This window comes from Muscardinus avellanarius (genome assembly GCF_963383645.1).
Source record: "Muscardinus avellanarius genome assembly, chromosome: 1".
NCBI lineage: Eukaryota > Metazoa > Chordata > Mammalia > Rodentia > Gliridae > Muscardinus > Muscardinus avellanarius.
The window spans coordinates 123,176,703-123,200,983 of NC_137786.1; the positions used below are offsets into that span (position 1 = coordinate 123,176,703).

At 53.2% G+C, this 24,281-nt stretch overlaps 2 protein-coding genes across 3 annotated transcripts in view; one reads left to right on the forward strand and one right to left on the reverse strand.

The window, feature by feature from the left end:
• Positions 1-2,356: 2,356 nt before the first annotated feature.
• On the forward strand, positions 2,357-14,043 carry SCN4B (sodium voltage-gated channel beta subunit 4; the record flags this gene model as incomplete). Of its 2 annotated transcripts, XM_080708826.1 has the most annotated exons (5): positions 2,357-2,417; positions 9,774-9,946; positions 10,787-11,015; positions 13,385-13,514; positions 13,947-14,043. In XM_080708826.1, the coding sequence occupies 5 exons, from the start codon at positions 2,357-2,359 to the stop codon at positions 14,041-14,043; spliced, it is 690 nt and encodes a 229-aa protein (XP_080564952.1). The 2 variants fall into 2 exon arrangements, with proteins under 2 accessions (XP_080564952.1, XP_080564953.1); XM_080708827.1 differs by lacking the exons at positions 9,774-9,946; positions 10,787-11,015.
• A 6,283-nt stretch (positions 14,044-20,326) lies between these two features.
• Positions 20,327-24,281, reverse strand: part of TMPRSS4 (transmembrane serine protease 4) — a gene marked incomplete at both ends in the record, with an annotated part of 41,185 nt that continues 37,230 nt past the window's right edge. The window contains 4 exons of the mRNA XM_080717669.1: positions 20,327-20,497; positions 20,976-21,118; positions 21,332-21,430; positions 23,754-23,920. Coding sequence (XP_080573795.1) covers positions 20,327-20,497; positions 20,976-21,118; positions 21,332-21,430; positions 23,754-23,920 — 580 coding nt within the window. The remainder of the gene's footprint in view (positions 20,498-20,975; positions 21,119-21,331; positions 21,431-23,753; positions 23,921-24,281) is intronic.

Here is a 24,281-nt window from a genome sequence, read left to right on the forward strand (position 1 = left end):
AGCTCCAATGTGCTGCATGTTTGCCCTATGCCTGGCACTCTGCTAAGAACTTCTCCAAGCAACAACATCTCCATTTCCCTAGCCAGGTCCACTTCTGACGTCTATGAGGTGTGGGGAAGGGCACAGTGGAAAAGACACAGAGGTTATAAGCCAGGATAATGGATGGTTAAAGCTTTTCTTTTATCTTCTGACCTTAGCTCATTTTCCTTTTTGTTGGCCTGGAAGACCAAAGTGAAATGTCTGGACTGTTCTGCTTACTGATTCCTAGAGCCGGAAAGGTCCCAGGATCCCCAACCCCATGCCTTACAGATAAAGAAATGCAGAGAAGTAGAATGTGTGGCTTAAGGTCACCTGGAAAGCCAGGGTGAGTTTCCAGCAGTATTTGAGCCCTCCCCCCACACCCTCACTCTCTTCTCTGGTCCTGTAGCAATGGGGGCTGTCTTGAATGTCCGGAGCGCTCTACAGTCATGCAAGTTCCATCCATCGCCCCTGCAAATAACTGCTCCTTTGCCACTTTTGGGGTTTCTGAGTGCACATTTGCTATGACCCATTTTCAGAGGCTAGACCTGGGGAAGAGGCCTAGTTGGGGCATTTGGGCAGGGAATCCCAGGGTCCTGGATCCCTGGGGCCTTCTAGAAGGGGAAGAAGTACATGCCTGCCCCACTGTGTTCCAGTGGATTTATTGTCCAGTGAGAAGGGGCCTGTCTAGAGGAGAGTCAGGAAGAGGCCCCCTAAAATCAGGGGCTCAAGCAGGGTGTAATCCCAGCACTTGAGAGGCTGAGACAGAAGGATCCCAGGTTCAAGGCCAGCCATAGCAATGTAGTAATACCCTCAGCAACTTAGCAGGACCCTGTTTTCAAGTATAAAATAATACAGGGCTGGTGGTATCCCTGGCTTCAATCCCCAGTTTAGTAAATATCTAAAAATAAATCAGGAGCCCACAGCTCAGGGTGACATTGCTCCTTGACAGTCCTACCAGGTTACTATCAGGTGCTCACCATCTGTCAGGTGAGGAGCAGAGGTTGGCTGGCCTGTTCAGGTGGGGCTGCCAGAGCCCCCATGCCACCCTAACACTTATGCTGAAGAAAGACACCAGCTCTGCAGCAAGCATGCAGACATTGACATTACCTGGAGGGCCCCCGGGGCCTCGAAAGCCCTGGACTCAGGCGGAGGAGGTAGTGACCCTGTGCCTGCAGCAGAGGCCAGGCTAGGAAGGGGTTCCGAGTTGGAACCAGTCTTTAGACAAGGAAGCAGAAAGAGAGTACCAGGAGGCCCCACTGGTCAGGCGGAGTGCTGAGGAGGACACCCACCCGGGAGCACTGCTCACCGAGAACGCAGGGCTGTCGAGGAAAAGGCTGTGTGTTCCAGGTGTACACTCAGCCCTCTGACCTGGTTGTGACCCTGGACTCCCCCTCCCCACGCCCCACTCCCATCCCAAAAGATTCTGAAGGGAATGGGAAGCTTTGGAGGAAGGTGACCAGAGGAACCGCTCAGGTGGGGATAGTGAGGAGCAGGGGTGCTGTGGGAGGGGAAGCCTGCGCTGGCCGCAGCCCAGAGCGGACGGCAGCATCTGGACAGCTCCCTCACCAGGACTTAGGCAGTTTCCAAGAAGTCTAGGAAGAAATGGGTTAAGTTGGTGGGCGGTGGGCAGGGGCATCTTGCTATGGGAAGGGAAGCTCGGCTCCTGCGGGCTAAAGCGACCCGCGGAGCAGATGAGAGGGTGCGGGTCCTCGAGATGCGGGTCGCAGTGGACACCCGCCGCTGCGGCAGCGCCCGCCTGGACGTCTGCGCTCTCCGGCCGGCGGTCCTGCGGAGAAGCCGCTGCCCTGCCGGAGTTCCCTGCGCGGAACGAAACAGCCTTCCAACAACCCGCTTCCCCTGAACCGTGCTCCTGATCGGCAGCTGGGCGCACGGATGCTGCGGGCCGGCCCTGCGGTGCCGGTGCGGGTGCCGCCCGCAGACTGCAGAGGCGGCGGGCCCCGGGCTGATGGCGGGGCCCCGGGACCCCTAGGCGGCCGGCAGCCTGCCCGGCCCCGCGCCGCCACCAGCCCTCCTGCGGCTGGAGCGCTTCCAGAGCGCGGCGCAGACACGCTCGCCGCGGCGCGCTCCGCCGTGCTCCCGCTCCGGCCCGGCTCCTCCTCCTCCGCCCTCCAGCCGGGCTCCCGCAGCCGCTCCAGAGGCGGGGAGCGCGCCGCCCTCGGCTCCCTGCGCCTCCCCTCGCGCTCTGCCCGCTAACTTTCCCCAGCCCGACCCGCGGCGCAGAGCTGCGGGGCCGACTGCCAGCCTCCGGCGGAGAGCGCGGCGGTGCCGGGCGTCCCATCCCGCGCCCTCCGCGCGCTCCGGAGAGGACAGGACGATGCCCGGGGCTGGAGACCGAGGCAAAGCCCTGGCGCGATGGCTGGGCACTGGGCTTTTGGGTAAGGCAGCCCCAGTTTGGTTTCTTCTTTCTCCTCTTCCTTCCCCCACCCCATCCCAGAGGCGTAGGCGCTCCAGAAGAGGGGCGCCTTGGACCGGGTGGGCTCAGAGCGCGGCACTGAAGGAGTATCGGCGGCCACGTCTTCCCGCCGGACTCCTGGCGCCCAGCCTGTGCTCCCTGGGGACTGTGCACCCATCCCCAACCCATGCCAGCCTCAGGATGAGTTTTTTTTTTTCCCCCTTTCCTGTCTCTGGTGCTTTCAGCTCCAGGATTTTGGAGCCGGATCTTGGGGCTGCCGCAGGGATCTCCCTAGTTCAGAGTTACAGGCATGCTAGGGAAGTGGGTCTGTGCCAGGTGGTTGCACGCATGATTGTTGGGGTGGGGTTTCCCACCCCTGCCCGGAGCCGTTTGATTGTTTCCCAGGCATTTGGCATGCACCAATGGGGTACAGGCAGCTCCCCTTCCTCCTGGGTCCCCTACCTTCTCCCTTCAGCTCAGAGAGGCAGGGAGGACTGCTCAGAAGCCACTGTTTAGGAAGGGCCCCATTCTCAGGGAGGGCCTGTGTAGGCTCTTTATCTTTGGGATGACCATGAAGATTGAGGAGACATGCCCAGAGGACACAGAGGAAACGGAGTATTGTTAATACCTATTAATATACACACGGTAGTCTCGAGTGTCAAACTCCAAGAGATTAGGGAATATTTATTAGTCCAAAATGTAATCTCCTCATAAATCATAGCTGGATTTCAATGTAAGCCAACTCATCTCGGGCGCCTGCGTCTCTTCCTGTTTTTATTTGTCGGATTTGGCTTTTGGAGGCTCCTCTGCCTCCGCGGGGTCAGGGACAGGATAGAGATGCTTGTGCTGAAGGTGGGGGGACCTTTAAGGGAAGTTGCTGCTGCTTCTCACCTGCAGACCAAATGCAGCCTGGACGTCTGTACCTGTGGGGTGGGGCAGAGCTAGCCTTTACTGTTCAGAGCTGCTGATTTATTTACATCTCTGCAGCTGGATAAAAGACACTGTTGTTTTCTCTTGTGCCCCTGGCATCGATGTCCTGTGGGCTTCACAGTGACCCCAATGAAGTGGGCCTCTGGGGCCTGAGGCTCCTCTTCTTGGGATGGGGACAGCTCCACTCCGCAGTTCCTCTGGGTCCCCACGGTGGCTGTGGGAGGAGTCTGGGGTCACGGATACATGGAGACTTATGCAGTCATTAAACTACTTCATTTGACACTGCGGCTTCCTTGCTTCCTGTGCCTGGTTGGTGAGATGCCAACCCCGGGCTGTTAGAATATTCGTAGAACCAGACTTTGTGGGCAACCAGAGGGCCCTGGGAACTGTGTGCATGTGTGTGCGCATGTGTACAGGGTGGGGCAGGGTCTTGGTACATTTTTCCAGGTGGAAGCCCCATTTCTCCAAGGAGGAATGATGAGATAGGGGCAGGGGCCATGGGAGCAGATCTAGATGAATCCTAGAGCTACTTCTGGGAGCACAGGACAGAACCAAGTGACTCAGAGATGGAAGGCTCTACCTGCTCTGGCCCCTGAGCCTCTGGTCTGCAGAGGAACTACAAACACAGTCTCCCTCTGGGCTTTGCCCAGGCCGCCACTGACTGAGCCCTCACAGGTGTGCTGCTCTGAGCTTGGGGCATAGATGATATCCTCGTTGTGGGTCTAGTGGGGGAGATGCAGAGAGGACTGGATGGCCAGCAGGAACTGTTTCCTGAGCATCAGAGCAGGCAGGGACTTGAGAAGCACAAAGCTCTTTTACGGATGAGAGACCCTTCTTCCAGACAGGGACAGTGACTCGCCCAAGGCTGCGTGGCCAGTCTAGTGTTTAATGGGACAGGATTCAGGCTGCTTGGCTCTGGCACACCACACTGCCTCCCACTTATCAGAAGTCTGGTGAGGAGGAAGATCCCCACAGGATCCCGCATAGGGCTGGAGGGTCAGTGAGGCTCCGGAGAGTGGTGTGGAAAGATAGAGGCTTAGAGGGGCCCATAGCTGCTGGGGAGACCGACTGGGTCACAGCAAATTCCCGGGAGTCTTCTTCCCTTCTTGCCACATCAAACTCAGCCTCATAGAATGATATTTTACTCCAGCGATTTTGTGCAACCCGACAAGATGCCTTTTTCTTAAACTGAGAGGCTGTTTTGAGGCCCCACATGACAGTTGAGGTTCTGGTCTTAAGAATGTAGCTGGCAACACGTCTGTCTTGCCCACCCTTTCCTTGTTTCCTGATTTGCTTAATTGCTGTGATCTGTGTTTAATTATCACTTGTGAGGGTGCTGTGTTGTAGCACTCTCTCTCTCCCTTGGTGTGTATTTATTAAGGGCTTGTTTAATGAGAACACAATTAAGTCCCACTCAGAGGAAGGAAATGGAAAGGGTAAGCCAGGGGGTTCCTGGAGAAGAGAGGGGGAGCAGAAGAGGGATATGGCCAATTTGAGTCTGGAAAGGTTGGGTAGTTCTCTTTCAAGGCTCTTGGGAATGGAGAGAGGGCTGAGTCCTTACACCCTGATGACTAGTAACCTCCTAGTAGGAGACTCTGGGTGTACTGCACTGCCTTGCCCTGTGACAGGTCCTTGAGGGGGTGTAGAAATATTCACAGACGCTAAGGGTGGGCAAGGCTTACATCCTCTGCTCAGAAGCCTGCAAGAGGAGCAACCTGCACGCTGTACTTGTTTGCAAAGCTGGTTTTGTTGAGAATCCAGGGCTGTCTCAGAGGCTTGCAAAGCTCTTGGGGCTAGGCAGGAAGCAGGCAGGTTGCCTAGGGCCTGGGAGCTGAAATCTTTCCTTTGTCTTTGGGCCCAGGGGCTTTGCCTGGCCCAGCCCTGCCTCCCACAGCCCCCAGAGCCTGCTGCCCTCCGCTCACTCTCTGCCTCCTCCAGGGCCAGAGTGTCTCGACTGAATTTCTGCTTGCTATGCCGACAGAGTCCTCAGAGCTAGACTTAGAGTGGACACCCTCATGCCCTCCTTCCTCCTCCTGCCCCGGGGTAGGTGTGACAGATACCCAGATGTGGGGAAAGGTGGTAGAATGTTTCCCACCTGGCATTTGTCTTGGACCACATGGTAGCTGCCACCAGATTCCTGCTGGTGTGGATATTTCATAACATTTGCATGTATTTGCTACTTTTTTACTTTAATTAAACTGGGGAATCCTGAGTCCCTTCTCAGACAAAGCCCTGACACCTGGACAGATGAGGGTGTCAGGGAGCCAGGATTCATAGGACATCAAGGGAAGGGATTCCAGAGTGGCTAAGTGACAAGTGGAGGCCAGACTGTGGGGCACAGAACCAAGGCCCAAGGACTGGGACCTGGGGGGGCTTGTCCATCAATCACAGTGCCAGAAAGTGCCTCCCACTCCCAATCACACAGCACAGCCTGGCATTCTAAAGAGCTGAGTCCAGGTCAGAGCAAAACAAGTCCTTTACTTCAGGGAATTAGCCACATGGAAAGATGTGGTATGGGGCAAAAGTAGAAATCAATGTTCAAGTGGCCTGGCCACACTCTTGGCTGTCACTGGTCATTAAAGGAGCCTAGGTGTGTCCTGGTTACAGCCGTGCCTGGGGCTAGCCCTGCCCCTCCCCCTTTTGCACACTGCCCTCTACCCGCAGGGCACCTGCTCAGGAAAGCCCCTCCTGCATCTCACAATCTCGTTGGCTCACACAAAGCTCAAGAGGTAGGAGAGTTTACAGCCACGTGGGCACCGGTGTGGGGGTGCGCATGCCCAGGTGGCACCTCTGACTTCCTCAAGGTCAAGGGGCAGAGTGGGGCCAGCCTGGCACCTGCTGACCTGTCCTTGCCCGGCCTGGCCATCCTGCTGAAGCAGCCCTCTGGGGGCCTCTAGTGGACCACATGCCTGCTCCCTCCTTCTCTGCCGCCCAGCCTCACAGGTGAGAGTGGGCTGGAGGCAGACCCCTGGGCTCTCCTGTGCTCAGACCCCCCAGACTTAGGAGGCTGGCAGGTTTTAGGACCAGCTGGGAGGCTGTGTGGTGGAGGAGACAGGTGTGCCCAGCTCCTTTGATGCCTTAACCCCGGGCAGGAATCTGGACTCCACTGGGCAAACTGTCTCCACGTTTCCCCTTTATCTTCTGCAGGTCAAGAAGGAAATGGCAGTGTTTCCCTCAGAGAGTCTTGAGTGTATTACAGTTAAGTCATCCAGCCCAGGCAGAAATGAACACTGTGAGCAAGGAAGAGTGCTCTCCTCTACACCTCTATTCCAACCCTTTTTTGCTTTTATTTGTTTCTTTCATTTATCTATTTAAAGCAATCAAAAGTATCCCCTTAGCTGAGAATGGTGGCACACACCTTTAATTCTAGTACTTTGGTGGCTGAGACAGGAGGATCACAGGTTTGAGAACAGCTTCAGCAACTTGACATGACCCTGTTTCAAAATAAAAAATAAAATCGGGCTGGAGGTTTAGCTCAAAGGTAAAATGCCCCTGGGTTCTATCTCCAGTACCCCCCTCAAAGTATCCCCCTTGTCATGGGTGTCTTTTGTATTGTTCCACCCCTCCCCTTTGGTACTGAGCATTGAACCCAGGAGTGGTCTACCTTGAAGCTACATCTCCAGCCGTTTAAATTTATTTTTATTTTGAAATAGGATTTCACTGAGTTGCTGAGGCTGCCCTTGAACCTGTGATCCTCCAGTCTTAGCCTCATTCCTGGTCAGGATTGGGAGGGGGAATTTAGCCTCTGGCTTGAGTTCCCACATCCTCTCTCCATTGCTCTTGCTTCCTGGGCTTTGGAGTAGGAGCTGCTGCACCCCTTAGAGCCCAGCTACCAGGAAGCTGCCTTTTCCTTGATCTTTGGCTTGGGGGGGCTGTGGGGCGGCTGAGCGGCAAAGCTGGGGTCTCCCAACAGAGAGCCATCTCTTCTAGGGTAGGTCCCAGGCTGGAAGGTAGAACCCTATGCTGGCTCCACCTCTAGACCTCTGGAGGAAGAGGAGCTAGAGGAGGGCAGAGACAAAAGGAAAATCAGGAGCTCCAAGGAGCACCAAGCCCTGGCAACGCTGTTCTCTGGGAGGGTGAAAAGCAGTTTTCTGAGTGTGCCTGCCTACTTCCTGGGTGTGTGGCATTAGCAAGTGAATCTCTTTGAGCCATGTTTCTTCTTTGTTTCTTGAGAATAAGAATAACTATCAGCTGGGCGTGGTGGCACATGCTTGTAATCCCAGTATTTGGGAGGCTGAGACAGGAAAATGGTGGTTCATGGACAGCCTCAGCTACTACTTCGTGAGGCCCTTTGCAACTCAGTGAGACCCTGTTTCAAAATAAATAAAAAATAGGGCTGGGGTGTAGCTTGGAGGTAGAATGCCCCTGGGTTCCATCAACAGTACAGAAAGAAAGAAAGAAAGAAAGATCTCTTATAGGATAATTATAAGGATTAAATTAAATGGTATATAAGAAAAGATCTGTCCTATTGTATAGTGAGTGTTCAGTTGTAGCTGGGCCATTTACTCTGCAGCCCCTGGAAAAGTCACTGACATCTCTGAGCCTGGATTTTTTTTGCATCTGTAAAATGAGAACAAAAAATGAGCTGGGCATGGTGGCCTATGCTTGTAATCCCACAACTTGGGAGGCTGAGACAGGAGGATTGCAGGCTTGAGACCCTGTGGGCTGAGGGGTGTAGTTCGGAGGTAGAATGCCCCTGGGTTCCATCTCCAGTACTGCAAAAAAAAAAAAATTATACCAACCTTTATCACCCTAATAAAACTTGTGGCTAATATGTGTAAGTTCTCCAGCACAAAGGTCCTCAAAGTGGGGTCCCACCCGCAGCCTTCTCATCACCCAGGGGCTTTTTAGAGATACCACTGTCAAGTACTCAGGCCTGCTGACTCAGCAGCCCTGAGGCTGGGCCCAGCTGGCCATACCTGCTTCCCAGTGATTCTGATATTTGAAAATCACTCTCACTTCCCGGCAACAATTCCAGCATATGAAAATGAGAGCTAACTGAAAAATCTCCCCAGCACTCACTGGAGCTCTGACGAGGCAAATCTGGCAATCTTAGGATGCAGGGAGAAATTTTCTTGCTTTGGGATTATGGGATGCTGGAAATGTCTCTTGTTGACCTTAGACAAGTTACCTGTTTCATCTCTCAAGTGACTCTAGAATAGCAAGTTACTCCTAGGAAGAGATGTACCAGGCTCACAGCAAATGGTCAATAAATACCAGCCAGTGCTGTATTGCCTGTGGCAGGGGTCACAATTGGGCTACTGGGCCAGGGGGTGTGATTTCGGAGCTGGTAGGGGATGAAGGCAGGAGCAAAGGGGATGTGAAGAGGGACACCTGGGAGCCCAGCGGGCTGGCAGCTCTCCTTGGAGCCCTCCATTGTCATTTGGAAAGCATTGTTTAGAAGTCCCAAGCATCATCACTCGCTCCTGTGGGCAAAACAAAAGGAAAACGATTTTTTGCTGCAGCACAGAGGGGATTAAGTGGGACAACAGAGGGGCTTTCTGCGAGTCAGAACGGGCAAAGGTTCTCTTTCCCTTAGGGGCAAGGGGAGGTTAAGTGTCCGATTTGGGACCCTTTCCCCAGTGACCTTGTGTCAAGTGGGGCTACCTCGAAGACTGTGCCCGGCTGGCTGGGTGGAGGGCCAGGTCTCCTTCCTAGGACTCGGGAGGAGGGTCCAGGGCGTTAGTGGGACCACCTCTGGGGACGCTGGGCTGCACTGCCGGGCGGCCGCGCGGCAGTTCCCTGGGTGGAGGCGGTGCGGGGCAGGCCCCACCCTGCGGGCGCGCATTGCAGTTATTCTGAGCCTCCGCCGCGCATCTCTGCGCACTTACTTTTCTCTCCATCTTTGATTTCCGCGCCCCGCCCTCGCCGCTGCCCTGCTCCCGGCGGTACCCCGGGCCGCATCCCATCCTGGCCTTGCCCCTCACCCTTCTGTTTGGCTGCCAGAAGGCGCTGGACACGGACGTATAACCAAAGCGTCCCTCTGCCTTTTCCACCCTCCAGCCGGCAGGAGGCTCTAGGGTCGCGCGGGGACGGCGGCGGCCACTTTTCTTTTTAGATGCCCTCGACTCCAAAATCCCACAATCGTAAGGAGGAGGCACGCTCGCACTTCTGAGCACCTAGAGTGCAGGTGAAGGGCGGGGCAGGCGAGTGGGTCCTGCAAAACTGTCAGGTTCTCCTTTTCTTGGGCTGGGGTGACCCCTGGTGGCCATCCAGAGATCCACAGGCGTATCAATAGGCCTGGAAGTCAGTTCCTCTGAGTGAAGGGGGGAAGTGGAGAATGATTGACACGTGGCCCGGGGCCACCAACCCATGGTCCCGAAGGTGACATCGAGGGTGGCATCACCACCCCGCGCCAGCCTGGAGGCTACCCTGGGCTCCACTGAGGAAGGCCGTGCCTCGTACACAGGTCTCTTCCTGCTCCCTGCATCCCTGTCGCTGGAGGTGACTGTGGGAAAGGCCACCACCATCTACGCCGTCAACGGCACGGAAATCCTGCTGCCCTGCACTTTCTCCAGCTGCTTTGGCTTTGAGAACCTCCGCTTCTGGTGGACCTACAATACCAGCGATTCCTACAGGATCGTGAGTCCAGGAGGGAGGGGCAGGGCCATGGATATGCCCGCTCTTCCCCACTCTGTCCCTCATCCTGAGTGCAGTTTCTAGTCCCTTCTGGGCAGAGCCCCACTGCCATGGCCCCCGGGACCCAGCTTTTGCTGCCCATTCTCCCAATATTCTTTTCAGGCTGGCTCTAAGTGTGAGGAGACATTGATTAGATGGTGTGGCCAGAATTTGGAGTCTGCTGGAATTCTTGGCTAGAGTTCTCTGTCTGGTCTTAATAAAATACCTGGAACTTAGATGGTTTGTGTAAAAGTTAAGAGCTTAATAACAAACACAGAAAAAAAGACCATGGGAAGGCCTGGAGAGCGGAGATGAGAAGACAGATGAGGGAGGTTGGGAGGCTGGACTTGGGAGGTGTCTAGCACCCCTAGACTAATAGAGGGAGGCACAGGAGCCCCCCCCCCCCCCGGTAGAATTTGACGCTGGGGCCAGAGGGTGCTGGTGGACAGAGCTCTGGACAGAGGATTGGAATCAAGTCAGGCAGGGGACACAGTGTCAGAGAGGCTGGTGGGAAGCACAGCGGGAAGTGCCTGTGGGATTTGCAGTCATTATATAAAAGGCTTTGAGGAAGAGAGCTAAGGGCATGCTGCATTCCAGGGAGACCTTCATAAAAGGAACATGATTTAGCCTGAAACAAGCAAAATTCAGGTTAGACCAGCAGGGCTGTCAACACTGCAGAGGAAACCAAGGTGAGGGAAATACCCTTTACCGCAGTCTCTTTCTGGACCCTGACAGAGCAGGCACCAGTGGGGGCTGGAGTGAAACCTGCCCCTGACCACTCACTGTGATTCTTTCACGCCTCAGCTCATAGACGGGACCGTGAAGAATGAGAAGTCGGACCCCAAGGTGCGGCTGAAGGATGATGACCGCATCACCCTGGAGGGCTCCACAAAGGAGAAGATGAACAACATTTCCATTATGCTCAGGAGTGTAGAGTTCAGCGACACAGGCAAATACACCTGCCACGTGAAGAACCCCAAGGAGAAGGGCCTGGAGAACAACGCCACCATCTTCCTCCAAGTGGTGGACAAGCGTATGCAGCGGGCCGCGTGGGAGCTCAGTGGGGGGCGGGGTGCCGCGGCTGGGCTGGCACGGTCTGTCATTCCCCACATCTGGGTGTTACATCTGGAGGCTAGAAGAATTCAGCTTAAACTTCTGCCACTGAGTATCTTGTCAAATACTCTTGGCCCCTCTGAGCCTTGTTTTCTGGGTCTGTGAAATGGGACTGTAGCTGTGTTCTTCTGGGGTCGTTGTGAAGGTTAGGGGAGCTGGCTGGAGTGGCGGGGGTGAGCTCTCTGAATGTTGTAACTGTTGTGTGTTCTTTACGCAAACGGGGGTCGATTGTCAGGTGTTATACTAAAAAGTGCTTGGAATAATGCACTGTTCTTCAGGAGTGTCCAATTGAGACCAGGATGGAAGATAAGCAAAGGAACACTTGAGATGGGGCGTAGGCTGCACACCTGTCAAGGTGCCTACATCAGAGATGGGGTAGGCATGCTGTTGCCCCCTGGTAGCTTGTCTTCTAGGTGGGGGGGGGCGATGGGGCAGGCATGGTCTTGCCTCCCGAGGAGCTGGTCTCCTGGTTGGGGATTCCAGTCGTAGGCAGTGAGGGTGCCTGTGATAAGGAGCCAGGTGGTCACAAGCCCCCAAGGCTGGAGGTGGCTGGAGAAGCAGAGCAGGTTGGGAGCCGCCAGGTTGGCCTTGTGCTGCAGAGCAGCCTGGGAGCCTGGGATTCAGGAGCTCCAGCAGTCCTGTCCTGCTGCCTTTCATAAGCACCTGGGGTTCTCTGTTCTCCTGGGAGAGGGAGTGCCAGGAGTTTGATTTGGGCCATGCCAAGGGAAGGCAGGGCCAGCGGCCACCCAGCCAGCCCTCTTTGAGCTTGGAGTTATGTGAGTGAGGTCTGTGTATCAGACTTCCCCTCCTCTTAGTCAGGGATCCTATCAGTCTACTCTGTGCTCAGCTTTCTCAAGAGGGAGAGGAAGGAAAGGGGAACCAACATTTTTGGTGCCAGGCACTGAGATAGGCACTCTCACTTACTTTTTAAATTTTTGTTACTGGGAACTGAACCCAGGGGCATTCTACCTCTGTGCTGTACCCTGGCCATTTGTTATTGTTGTTGTTGTTTGTTTTTGAAACAGGGTCTCACTAAGGTTTGGAGAGTCTCTACATATTGCTGAGGCTGGTCTCGAACCTGTGATCCTTCTGTTTCAGCTTCCCAAGTACTGGGATTACAGGAATGTGCTACCACACCTAGCTCCTTTTTATTTTTTATTTTGAAAAAGGGTCTTGCTATATGCCGGGTGTGGTGGTGCACGCTTGTAATCCCCATGCTTGGGAGGCGGAGACATGAGGATGGCACAGGTTTGAAGCCACCCTCGCTGGCTTAAGAGACCCTGTTTCCAAATAAAATATAAAATAGGTCTGGGAATGTAGCCCGGAGGTAGAAGGGTTCCATTCCCAGTTCCACAAAAAAAAAAAAAAAAAAGAAGAAAAAAAAAAGTCTTTCTAAGTCGTTGAAGTTCTCCTATGTTGCCTAAGCCTGGTTTCAAACCTGTGGTCTCCCTTTCTCAGCCTCTCAAGTGCTGGGATAACAGGTGTGCACCACCATGCCCAGCTTTCACTTATCTTTTTGCTCCTTACAAAGTTGAAGTGGACCCTTTCCCTGTTTTAGCTTCATTCACCCATCGATTCCACAAATGTCTACTGAGCACCTGCTTTGTTGAAGACGTTGTTCTAGGTGCCTTGGGTCCAGCAAGAACAGGGACATTCCCACTCTTAGGGAGATGACCTTCCTCCCTGCCAGATGGGAGTTTTATTTATTTATTTATTATTATTTTTATTTTTATTTGGTGGTACTGGGGTTCCTGGAAGCCCTTCTACCTCCGGGCTACACTCCCAGACCTATTTTTACATTTTTATTTGGAAACAGGGTCTCCTAAGTCATCGCCTGTGGCTGGCTTCGAACCTGCACGATCCTCCTGTCTCTGCCTCCCAAGCGCGGGGATTACAAGCATGCGCCACCACGCCCGGCTAGTTTTATTTATTTATAGAGATTTATTTATTTATTTATTTATTTATTATTTTTTGTGTGAAGGAGGAGATGAGAGGGAGTCACCAGGATGTCATTTGTTTAGAAAGTGACAATGAATCTTTTGCATGGCAATTTGGGGACCACGCTGTCACGCAAACCTCTGCTTTATTCCCCAGCACAATTTTATGTGAGTCTGCAGGGGATGTGTGTGTGGAGGGTGTGGAACGGGAGCCTGTGCACGTGCCTGAGCTAGTGGACGTCATGTGCCGGCCTCTGTGTCCTGCTGGATGGCTGGGGGCGCGGGGGAGGGTGCTGGCCAGGTGACCCCGTTCCCCTCTCCTTCCCTCCACCTCCCTCTCCTGGCTGAGCAGTGGAAGAGGTGGATAACACAGTGACGCTCATCATCCTGGCCGTGGTGGGCGGGGTCATCGGGCTGCTGGTCTGCATCCTGTTGCTGAAGAAGCTCATCACCTTCATCCTGAAGAAGACCCGGGAGAAGAAGTGAGTCGGCCCCACCCACAGCCCTCGCCTCCTGCTCCTCCAGCTGCAGCGTCCTGCTGCCGGCTCAGCCAGGGCTGCCTTCCCACCCAGAGGCTCTCCTCTCTCCTTCTGCCCTCTGCCTCTACCCTTTGCCCACATGTCACAGATCCAGGGCTTGCTGGGCCTGGGGGGAGGAGCTCTGAGTCCCCAGTGTCCTCCCTGCTGGCCTGAACCCTTGCCCTGGGGTGGCACAGCTGGGCAGGACCTTGGCTGATGCCATGGGACATGCTGATCCTGGGCAGCCTCCTAGTGCACCTTCTCCTCAGTCAGTACCACAAAGGAGGTGTGAGTTTGCAGACGAGGAAACTGAGGTAGGGAGAGGCTGAGTAACCTGGCCTCTTGATGTGTTGGTGCGGGCTGGGTGCTCACTGTGGCCCCCTTGCTCCTTCTCAGGAAGGAGTGTCTTGTGAGCTCCTCCGGGAACGGAGACAACACGGAGAACGGGCTGCCCGGCTCCAAGGCGGAAGAGAAACCACCCACGAAAGTGTGAGGCCGGCTTGGCCGAGCAGCCAGGGCCCGGCCATTGCTCCTGACTGACGGCCCGGCCCTGGCTGTAGAACCCACGTGCCTGAGACATCCGCTGCTTGGCTCAAACTGTAGTCTTCCGGGCAGGGAGAAACAGGGTCCTGTAGGCCCGCCTTACCCTCTTCCAGCCAGGGCTTCCCAGGGACAAGGGCTGGCCAGGGAAGGGCCTGTGGAAGGTTTGGGAATGGTAAAGGAGGAGCTGGTTTCTGGAGACCCAGGGAGATGGGTCTTCTTCCAGCTCCCAACCTGTGTAAGCAGAGCAAGATCTTGGTTTTCCTTCTCATCAACAGGGATTTGGAGGATCAGTGAGGATTGCCTCCACAGCTGGGCCTTGGCCATGGGTGGAGGGAAGGGTTGGCAAATGAACCCTTTGGTGTCAGGAGGGGGCTGGAGGAAGACCTAGAGGGCTGGAGGTGAGCCACAGTGGGGCAGCCTGTCCCAGCCCCATCCCACCCAGCTCCGAGTCTCTAACCCCATCAGCCCCGCTGGCTGCCTTGGTCTACTTAGCTACCCTTTGCTCTCTGGGCTGCTGCGGGGATGGTGGAGGGGCCACTCAGCCTTCCTGGAGCACAGGAGTACTCTCTGCACCTTCCCTGGCATTCCCCCTTGGGTGGGCAAGCCAGTGGCCTAGGCCTTTCAGCCTTTGGTCTGCTTCCCCAGCCCCTGTCCTGGACCTGGCAGGACCATGCCCCCCTACCCCCTTCCATGGAAACAGTAGGTGGTCTCACTGCCTGAGGAGTTGCACTGACCTTCCTCCCATTGGCTTGCTCTTCCAGCAGCCTCCTCCTCCCATAGGCCTTTGCTCTGCCCCCAGGGTTGGTCAGCCCCAGCCCTGGATCCACCTTTGCTTCAGGGGCCCTCTTTGGGTGAGAGAGCCCTGGGGTTTCCCAGCTCTTCCTGCTTGGCTGGGCCGCACCTCCCACCCCAGGACTGGGAGTAGCAGGGGAGGGCAGCCACACTTCTCTGCTTTTCGCAGAGCTGGTTTGCATACTTCTCGAGCATGGGGTCCGACTGTGCCTTAGCTCTGGAGTCCAGCTCTTTCCCTTCCCTCTGCAGCCCTGCCTCAGCTGCAGCCAGAGGCTCTTCAGTCCTTCCCCCTCAAGGTACTGGAGGAGGCAGAGGGACTGGGTTGGGGTGCTGACACCCCTTGGCCAGCCTCCCATCCAAGACCCTGACAAGGGGATGCGATGGTGTTCCATGGGGCCTCCTGAAGGGGTGGGTGCAGGGGATGTGACAGGCCCTGACTGCTGCCCTCCTCCTCCTCCTTGTTGGATTCTGTCCCTCTGCTCTGGCCCCCAAGAGGGATGGAGAGGAGTGGCCCTTTTTTCCAGGGATCATGGCAGCTACAGGGCTCTCTTGCCCAGAAACAGCTACAAGCTTCCCCAAGGGGGTGTTGGGGAACAGCAGCACCTGTAGGAGGTGCTGTAGCCAGTGTCCCTACCCAACCCGCTGGGCTCGCAAGTTTCCCCATCTGGTCTGCCCCTTTCCCTCCTGTTCTTCTCCAGCAGAACCCATCCAGGCAGGCTTCAGACTCCCTGACTTTGGGAGCAGACAGACCAGAGCTCAGGTCATTCAGAAAATATCCTGTAGCTGCCTTCCTGCAAATCCACTTTCTTCTCTTCCCAGCGTCAACATTTGAAGAGATAGCTGCCACAAGGCGGTGTTTGCTCCCTTGGGTGTAGACAGAAGGAGAGAAAGCATGTCCCTCTCCCCTCTTCTCTCTCCTCCTGTGCTGCCCACCTCGGTGGGTGTTCTCTGGGCTCTGCTATTATAATAATACTTACCTACCTCACAGGACTGTGTGAGGCTTGGCAAGTCTCTTTAAAAGATCTTTTCAGCTTGGAAAAGGATTTGGGCAGCAGGTGTTTTATCATTGGAGGGGTTTACCAAGTCTGTCTTGTCCTCATTTCTCTATCCCATCCCTAACACACACACACACACACACACACACACACACACACACACACACACACACACTTTTCCCACTTCTCTCCTTTGGAAGTCTTAGTATTGGGACCTAGGGGGAGATGTTTCTGGTTGCCCCAATGCCTGGGGCATGACTGACTTGTAGTGAGTGGGGACTAGGAGTGCTAAACACAGTCCCCATGAGAAGGAATGTGTCATCCCAATGACGGCATTGTGCCCTTGATTAACAATAGGAGGGGTGACCTTGGGGCTGGTGAGGGTGTTCTGGGGTTCATGGGCTCAGCCAAGGCACTCAATTGGGAGTCCTGGGCACATCAACTGCCCTGGCCGTGATGTCAGTAAGACCAAAGACAGAGTTCAGAGTTTCTCATCCTTGGCCTCAGCAGGCCGCCTGCACTTGTTTGAGGCTTTGGGTTTCTCTCCAGTCGGAGCTGGGCGGCAGGCCTGGGAGGGGCTGATGGACACAGACTCTGCATGCGCACCTGGCCCACTTGCTCCAGGGGAGCTGGGGTGCAGGAACACTGCTGAAGGTGCTGGGTGAGGGTGCACCTGTGGGGTGGGGTGGCGACTGGAATGTGTGGCTGTGTGTGAAAGGGGTGGTACCCGATGGGGGAGATGCACGTTTCAGGAACGATCCTTCCGCTGAAGACTGAACACAGATAAGAGACCAGTCACACTCCTGGATTCCATCTCTCTCTAACTCCATCTCACTGTTACAGATGCTGCCATCAGAGGGCTGGGGAGGGAGTGCCAGGAGGGGGACTCTGGGGCGAACCCTGTGGCTTGCTGCACTTTGCTCTGTCCCAGGTTGGAGTCCACGCCCTCCTGCCTCCCACCTGAGACGCACTGCTTCCCACTATCTTATGCATGGTTTATTTCTCTGGCTTGGATGACGATACCCATAGTCAGTTTTTCTCTATAGCTCTGTAGATGACACGAAGCAGTGGCGGGCCTGGGAGGCTCTGGTTGTAGGTGCTTCTGGGAGGCGCAGGTGTGCGCATGCTGCATCAGTTTGTGCTCAGGCACAGGAGGGATGCAGCTAATCAGACTGTTTTGCTCCTACAACATGTTTTGCATTAAAGAATTGTATTTAGCTTTGCCTTGGATGAAATAAAAACTATGTTTAATAATTTGGAGTTTGGGGTTTCCATTGAGTTTTTTTTTTTTTTTTTGCGGGGTTGGGGATGAAACCCAGGGGCATTTGACTTCCGAGCTACACCCCCTGCCCTATTTTTTATTATTTATTTATTATTATTATTTTTTGGTGGTACTGGGTTCCTGGAAGCCCTTCTACCTCCGGGCTACACTCCCAGACCTATTTTTACATTTTTATTTGGAAACAGGGTCTCCTAAACCAGCGTGCACGGCTGGCTTCAAACCTGCACTATCCTCCTGTCTCTGCCTCCCAAGCGCGGGGATTACAAGCGTGCGCTACCACGCCCGGCTAGTCTTTATTTTAAAACCGGGTCTCACTGAGTTGCAGAGGGCCTCACTAAGTAGCTGAGGCTGTCCACGAACCGTGATCCTCTGGTCTCACCCTCCCGAATGCTGGGATTACAAGCGTGCACTTACCTTGCCCACCTCCACTGGGAATTTATCTCCAGTTTTACTTTTGGACAGCAGTAATTAGGACAAGTTTACTTTCTGTGAGCCTCAGTCTGTTCATGTCTAAAATGTTACCTGCCACCAGGTATGTTGGCACGCTCCCGTAATCCCAGCATTTGGAAAGCTGAGACAGGATGATCACAGGTTCGAGGTCAGACTCAGCAACTTAACAAGACCCTTAGCAACTTAGTAGGACACCACTTCAAAATAAAAAATAAAAAGGGCTAGGGGTGTACCTCAAAGGTAAGATGCCCCTTGCCTTTTGCGCTCAACCCCCAGTAACTAAATAAAATGTTACCTTTCTAGATAAGATAATACATGTAAAATGCCCAGGAGTTTCTGGTATATTCACAGGCATTCAGGCTGCTTTCTGGTAGCTTCCCTGGAGAAATTGGAAAGGTAGCCTTTTAATATTGGAATGAATGTTAGAATGCTCCAGTACAATGACCTTGGTAATGATTTTGGTGCCACTGAATGTCATAATATCCTCTTCCCTATACTTCTCTCCCACCAAGTCTAACACGGTATCCAGGCAAATTCTGCTTCAAATGAATGCCTGGGGGTTACTAGCTGCTGGGCATAAGGCCAGGCTGGGAAGGAATTGGGGGTACAGTGTCCCCCCTTATATGCAATGGCTATGTTCCAAGTCCCCAGTGGATACGCCAAATTGCAGATAATACTGAACCTTACATATGTGGTAAGGTTTTCCTACACACGCGCAACTATCATCAAGTTCAACATATACAATAAGAGATAACAACAATAATAACATAGAACAATCATACCAGTATAATATAAGAAATAGTGTGTGAATATGATCTCTCTCTCCCTCTTGAAAGAGTAAGACCAATCGTATTTGCAGATTGCGGTGGCCCTTTGGGAGCAGAAGCCACGGAGCTTGGGAGAGGGGCTGCTGGATAAGTCGGTGTGAATGGCTGCTCAGGTTCTCTTTCTTTTCACTCTGCATGTCAGAGGTCTCATACACTAAGTTCTTCTTGCTAAAGACTTCCTCCTACATCAAGGACCCTAGCAGCAGCAGCATTCACAATGGCCCAAAGTAGAAGTAACACAAATGTCCATCCACAGATGAATGGATAAACAGAATGTACTATGAGCCATGGAATATTATTCACATGCGTCAGAACTCCTGACACATTCTACAACATGGACGAACCTTAGAACATTCTGCTAAGTGAAATAAACCAGGCACGAGAAGACAAGTACCATCTGATTCCACTTATATGAAATATATAGTTAAATTTGTAGACAGAATGGTGGTTGCCGGGAACTCTATATCTAGGATTGGGTGAAACTATAGAAAGAGGGTCCTTGAAAAACTCAAGCCTCCATAGAGTTGCCAGAGAAGTCCCTGAGACTTAATTCTCCCACCATTTTAAGTGCAGGGACTTACTTATGCTTTTATTCCCAGAACCCAGCTTGGAGACTGTCTCATGCTCCAGGTGACATTGAAGGTCTGGAAGAAGTCAGGGTTCAGAAGAGAAAGATATCTTCCCAGCCTCTCGGGGTGCCCTGCTTGAATGTCACCTTGAATGCCTAAATCAGCTTCCCCCAAGTCACAGTTTGTCCCTGGCCCATGGCTGACAGGGGGCAAGCAGCGAAGGAGGAGGCCCTGTGGGAACCACATCTGCTCGCTCTGGCCTCCCTGGTCTGTAACTCACAGGGGCCCCACTCAGCAGACTCTCGGTCCTCACATTTCTGTGCCCTTACTTGGAGAAGTGACTGTCCCCTCAGGATCCTTTGATCCCTAGGTCAGAGAAGAAAGGTCCAATGGACCCGACTCAGCTCTTATCAAGCAGCCTGTGCCAGGAAGTTCACATACCTGTTTAATGATGATGACCATAGAAATAACAGTAACAAAGAGTGCATGGCAGATGTCACCACAGGACCACACAGTTTACACTTTCCCTGGTTTCTTACTCAGAAGAGAGCTGATCAAACCCGCTCCTTCTCTCCTCTTGCCCTTAGCCATCTGGGCTCTCACAGAGCAGCCTATTCACATTCAGCTGAGAGGAAAGCTCATCCTTAGCCAGCAGAGTCTCTGCGACCCAGGCCACAGTCTGGCTCTATGCCATGGCTGAAAATCTCCCTGGGGCTCTGGGAGCACTCGCGGGCTGAGCTAGGGAAGCTGGCTTCCTTCTGGGTGTCTCTGGGGTGCGAGGTCTTGCCCGAATGGAGGTATTTCGTTGCTTTAGGAAGTGCTGAGGCTGTGGACAGAGAGGAGTGCTCAAGGGGACTCTCGTTCTGGGTCTGATTTCTGGCAGCGGGTCCCCAGGGGTGCAGGGCCAGGGAGGGGCAACGGCGTCACATCTCAGACTGGAATGAAAGAGAATAACGAGGAGAAAGCCAGATGATTCAAAACTGGACCAAACTTTGACAGAGCAGTTTTCCTTCTCCTTTGAAGCTCTTGGCTCTCTCAACTCTCTATGGGCTGGGAGGTCCCAGGAATCTTTCAACTGATCAGAATCTCTCTCTGGAAAGGATCTGATAGTCTGATTCTGTTAGAAAACAGAGAATGACAACACTTGGTGTGTTCCACACCCCAAGGTATTTAACAGGAGCCTCCGCCTTAATGGAGAAATGCCAGGCTATCGGCTTGTTGGAAGGGAACTTCATGTGGGAGGTGAAGGGCTGTTGGCGTCATTTAAACCATATGGAATGTCGGTTTCATCTCTGGGGTGGAGGAGGGGATGGAGGGCTCAGGGGTGGGCCATACTCACCTTCCACACACTGTAGACCCAGTCCAGATAGGCTGTGACCTTGGTATATACCCCTGGGGTACTCGGGCCCCCACATCCATGGCCCCAGCTCACGATGCCCACGACTTGCCACTGGTCCGACTTGTACATCAGGGGCCCACCACTGTCACCCTGTGAGAGGACAGAGCAGGGGCTGCTGGGGAGGACAGGCCAGGGAGTAGCCTTCTCCTTCTCCTGGCCTGGAACTGGCCCATCTCTTCCCCTGCTCGCCCCGGTGCTCTCTGCCGTTCAGCTTTTACCCCTTACTCAGGCTATTCCTACATTCAGAAACGCCCTTCCTCCCGGAGCCAAAGGGCCTATTGTGGTCCAGTAGGCTGTGGGCCAACTGTTAACACTCTCTAAGAGACTCTCAGTTCACAGCCGTCCATCCCTCCCTCCCTCCATCCTTCCCTCCCTCCACCCACCCATGCATTCTTCTGTCTTTATCTGACTATATTCCTTCCTTGTCTCCCCGTCCCCTTTTATCATACACGGTGTGCCCACCATATGCAAAGCGTCCTGTGGGGCATTTAGCCTCTGGATTTTTTGCACATCCTCCTAGGATATACATCTCTATCCATAGAACTGCCCATGATCCTTGGAGCCCCACCTGGCAGGCATCCACGCCCCCCTCTGGGACGCCTGCACACAGCATCTTCTCCGTGACTTCTCCCTGGTAGGCATCCTCTGCATTGCATCGAGCTCTGTCAACCACCTGGACTGATGCCTGCAGCAGTGTGTCGGACATCTTTCCTGGGAGGTTGAAAACACACTTACCTTCTCATTGTTGCCTTCTGCCCCAGCCCAGGCGAATTCTCTGCATCGCAAAACTCTTTGCTTTAGGCCTGGAACCTTGGTGCTTAGTCTTCTAGGAAGGGCTTTTCCAAAGAACAGTCCTCCTTCCCATCACCTCTGGGAGCTGCTCCCTCACACAAAAGGATCTCCTGCCCTGAGTCCAGCACTTGCCTCCATTCTGCTCTGTAAAGCCCCATCCTACGACCCAGAGTGGGGTGGCTGGAGTGAGCTCCTCGTCCACAAAGGGCAGGCAGATGGGCCTGACTGTGTCTGCCAAGAGCAGAGAGGAAGAGAGAGACCTTGTATTAAGGATACTTTCAGTTTTGTGTTTTATCATGTTTTGTCATGTTGGGGATCTTGCTAGCCTGGGAGACTGACCGGACTGGGTTAGCTAATTTCTAGAGATAGTAGACCACTTGCCCATGGACACGCCTTTACTATGCAAACCAACCAGTCCCAGGCCCATGCACCCCACCACCTCACGTATCTAACTCTCACACACCAAGCCGGTATCCTCCTCTTCTGAATCACCCCAGGGCCGGATACTAGTCACTGTGGACTAACCTCTACAGCTCAGAGAATTATTCATACTATCCAATCCCAAGCTTGCCTAAACTTGCCTACTGAGCCTCACCCGTACATTCTCATGGAAACCATAGTAAGATCTCTGATTGTCCTCCCACCTTCCCTGCCTCGGGACTGGCCTGGTTGCTTTCCCAGGCAGCGCTGCTGGGCAGGGTGTGCGCCTGAGACTGTAAGTGATATATTTTTTGGCCAAAGGCCAAAAAGGTCTTCGTGTCTGATTAAAACAAATTCCAGGTATAGATCCTGAAACAGAATCCAGGCTCAGGAGAGCCAGGCAGCTAAGCCCCACCAGGGCTTCTCTGATACCTGCTCTATGGGATGCTAATGGAAGTATCATAGAAAAAGGATTCCGTGGTCAAATAAGCTTAGAAAAATGTGGGTTCGATACAGGAAGACAGATTCCTTTTAAAACTTCTTATACTTTTAATAAATTAACATGCTCTAAGAAGAAAGCTATATGATGAAAATATTCCTCAAACTTATTTGACAATGGAACTCTCTCTCTCCTAATGCACCAGTTCCTGTGGAACCCATAGTTGGAAATGCTGATCTAAAAATCACTCATGCCGGGCGTGGTGGCGCACGCTTGTAATCCCCGCGCTTGGGAGGTGGAGACAGGAGGATCGCGCTGGTTCGAAGCCAGCCACTCTGGCTTAAGAGATCCTGTTTCCAAATAAAAATATAAAAATAGGTCTGGGAGTGTAGCCTGGAGGTGGGGGGGCTTCCAGGAACCCCAGTACCACCAAAAAACATAAATAAATAAATAAATAAATAAATAAATAAATAAATAAAAATCACTCAATGTAAGCACCTAAAAGAGCTGTTTAGAGATTCTATGGGCTACCTTAGAGGTAATGGGTTCCCCACTGCTAGAGGAGAGCAAGCAGGGGTCCAATGGCCCCTTGGCAGAGATATAGCGCAAGCCTTGGGCACTAGTCAGTGGTGGCAAATGGACTGAGTGATCCTTTAAAAAGCTCCTTATAACTCTGAAATTAGATGACTTTCTGATTCTCACTTTAGGTGCCCACTTGGAGCACCAAAACCAGAAAACAGACCTCAGAGGAATTTCTGGCGGGGGTGGTGTGGGATATTTAGCTGACAGAGTAACAAGGCCCTGTGTCATCAGTGAGACTGGGCTGATGGATTAGCTTGGAGACAAGTGGGTGAGTTCAGGAGCTGGGGGTTGTGTTCAGGGCCACTTAGTGAGCTGGGGGTGGGGGTGGCCGCAAGAGTGACCTGCAGGGCCTGGAGCACCATCGGGACTCTGTCCCCAGGACTGATGTAGGATACAAGAATAAATAGGTAAAAAGGAGACAGATAGGAACAGAAAGAAAAAGTAAAATATGGCTTTAAGAACCTGGTGCTAAAGTGTCTCAGCCTTTACTCCTCAAGCCAGTTCTCTTTCTCCAGGCTTGTCTCTCCCAAAGTTCTGGGAACTACGTAGATCCTAGAGTTGACTGAAAGAAACTCTAATTGTCATGTGTATTGTTAACAAGCCAGATACAATATCTTGGGAAACATATAATTTAGGACATTTTCTAGCTTATCTCTTAGTCAGACAATGAAAACCTCAATCAGCCTGAGGACACTAAGGTTGACCAGATTACTGGACCACCAGAAACTTCCTCAGGACTACCAGACTGAGATCATTCTCTCTTACGTTGATCAGACTATCAGACCTTAGAGACCACTGGGTTGGGATTATCCTCATCTAACTCATGCCTCATGAAAGTCCCTTGTAAGAAGAGTCCTACACTCTTCCAAAGTCTCTCTCTCTCTCTCTCTCTCTCTCTCTCTCTCTCTCTCTCTCTCTCTCTCTCTCTCTCCTGGAAGGCCTGCATTCTCCCTTGAGCGTGTATTTCCTATTTTTCTAAATAAAACTCTTATCTGTCTCTGACTGGTACGTGCTGAAATTTTTTTTTCTCACTTTAGCCAAGGATCTCACTGATCCTGAGTTCCTGAGCTGAGGAGGAATGGATCGGTCACCCCCAACAGTACCACCCCTCACCTGAGAATGTCAGCGGGTCCTGCAATTTGACCAGGGCGATGTCCTTCTCTTTGGGATACGAGGTGTTCTGCTCTGTGGTGAAGATCTTGGCCACCGGCAGGGATGGGAAGTTGCCCATTTTGTCTGAGCCAACCCTTACTTTCCAATTGGACACAACAAGATGCTTCCTGGGGCAGAGAAGCTGTTGATGAGCCGGAGCCATGCACAAGGAGGCTCTGCCAAGGACTGAGTCCCTGAGTCCTGGGGATTAGGGTGCTGGGTGCCACTGCCCTTAGGAAAGATGGTGAAGGGCAGTCCAAGGAATCACTGTCCAGAAGCCAAACGCTAATAGGGGATTTGATTCTTTTTCCTCAGTGAAACCTGTCCAGGGGAACTTCTTCCTGGGGGTTCAGGGAAGGACCTGCCTTGTGCCTGAGTCACCGGTCCTGGCACCATCTCTGCCCACCCCTGCTCCTGTTTCTGCCACTCATGTGATGCTTTTGCTATGGTCAGCAGCATCATGGGCTTGCCTTTCCCTACGCCAGACAG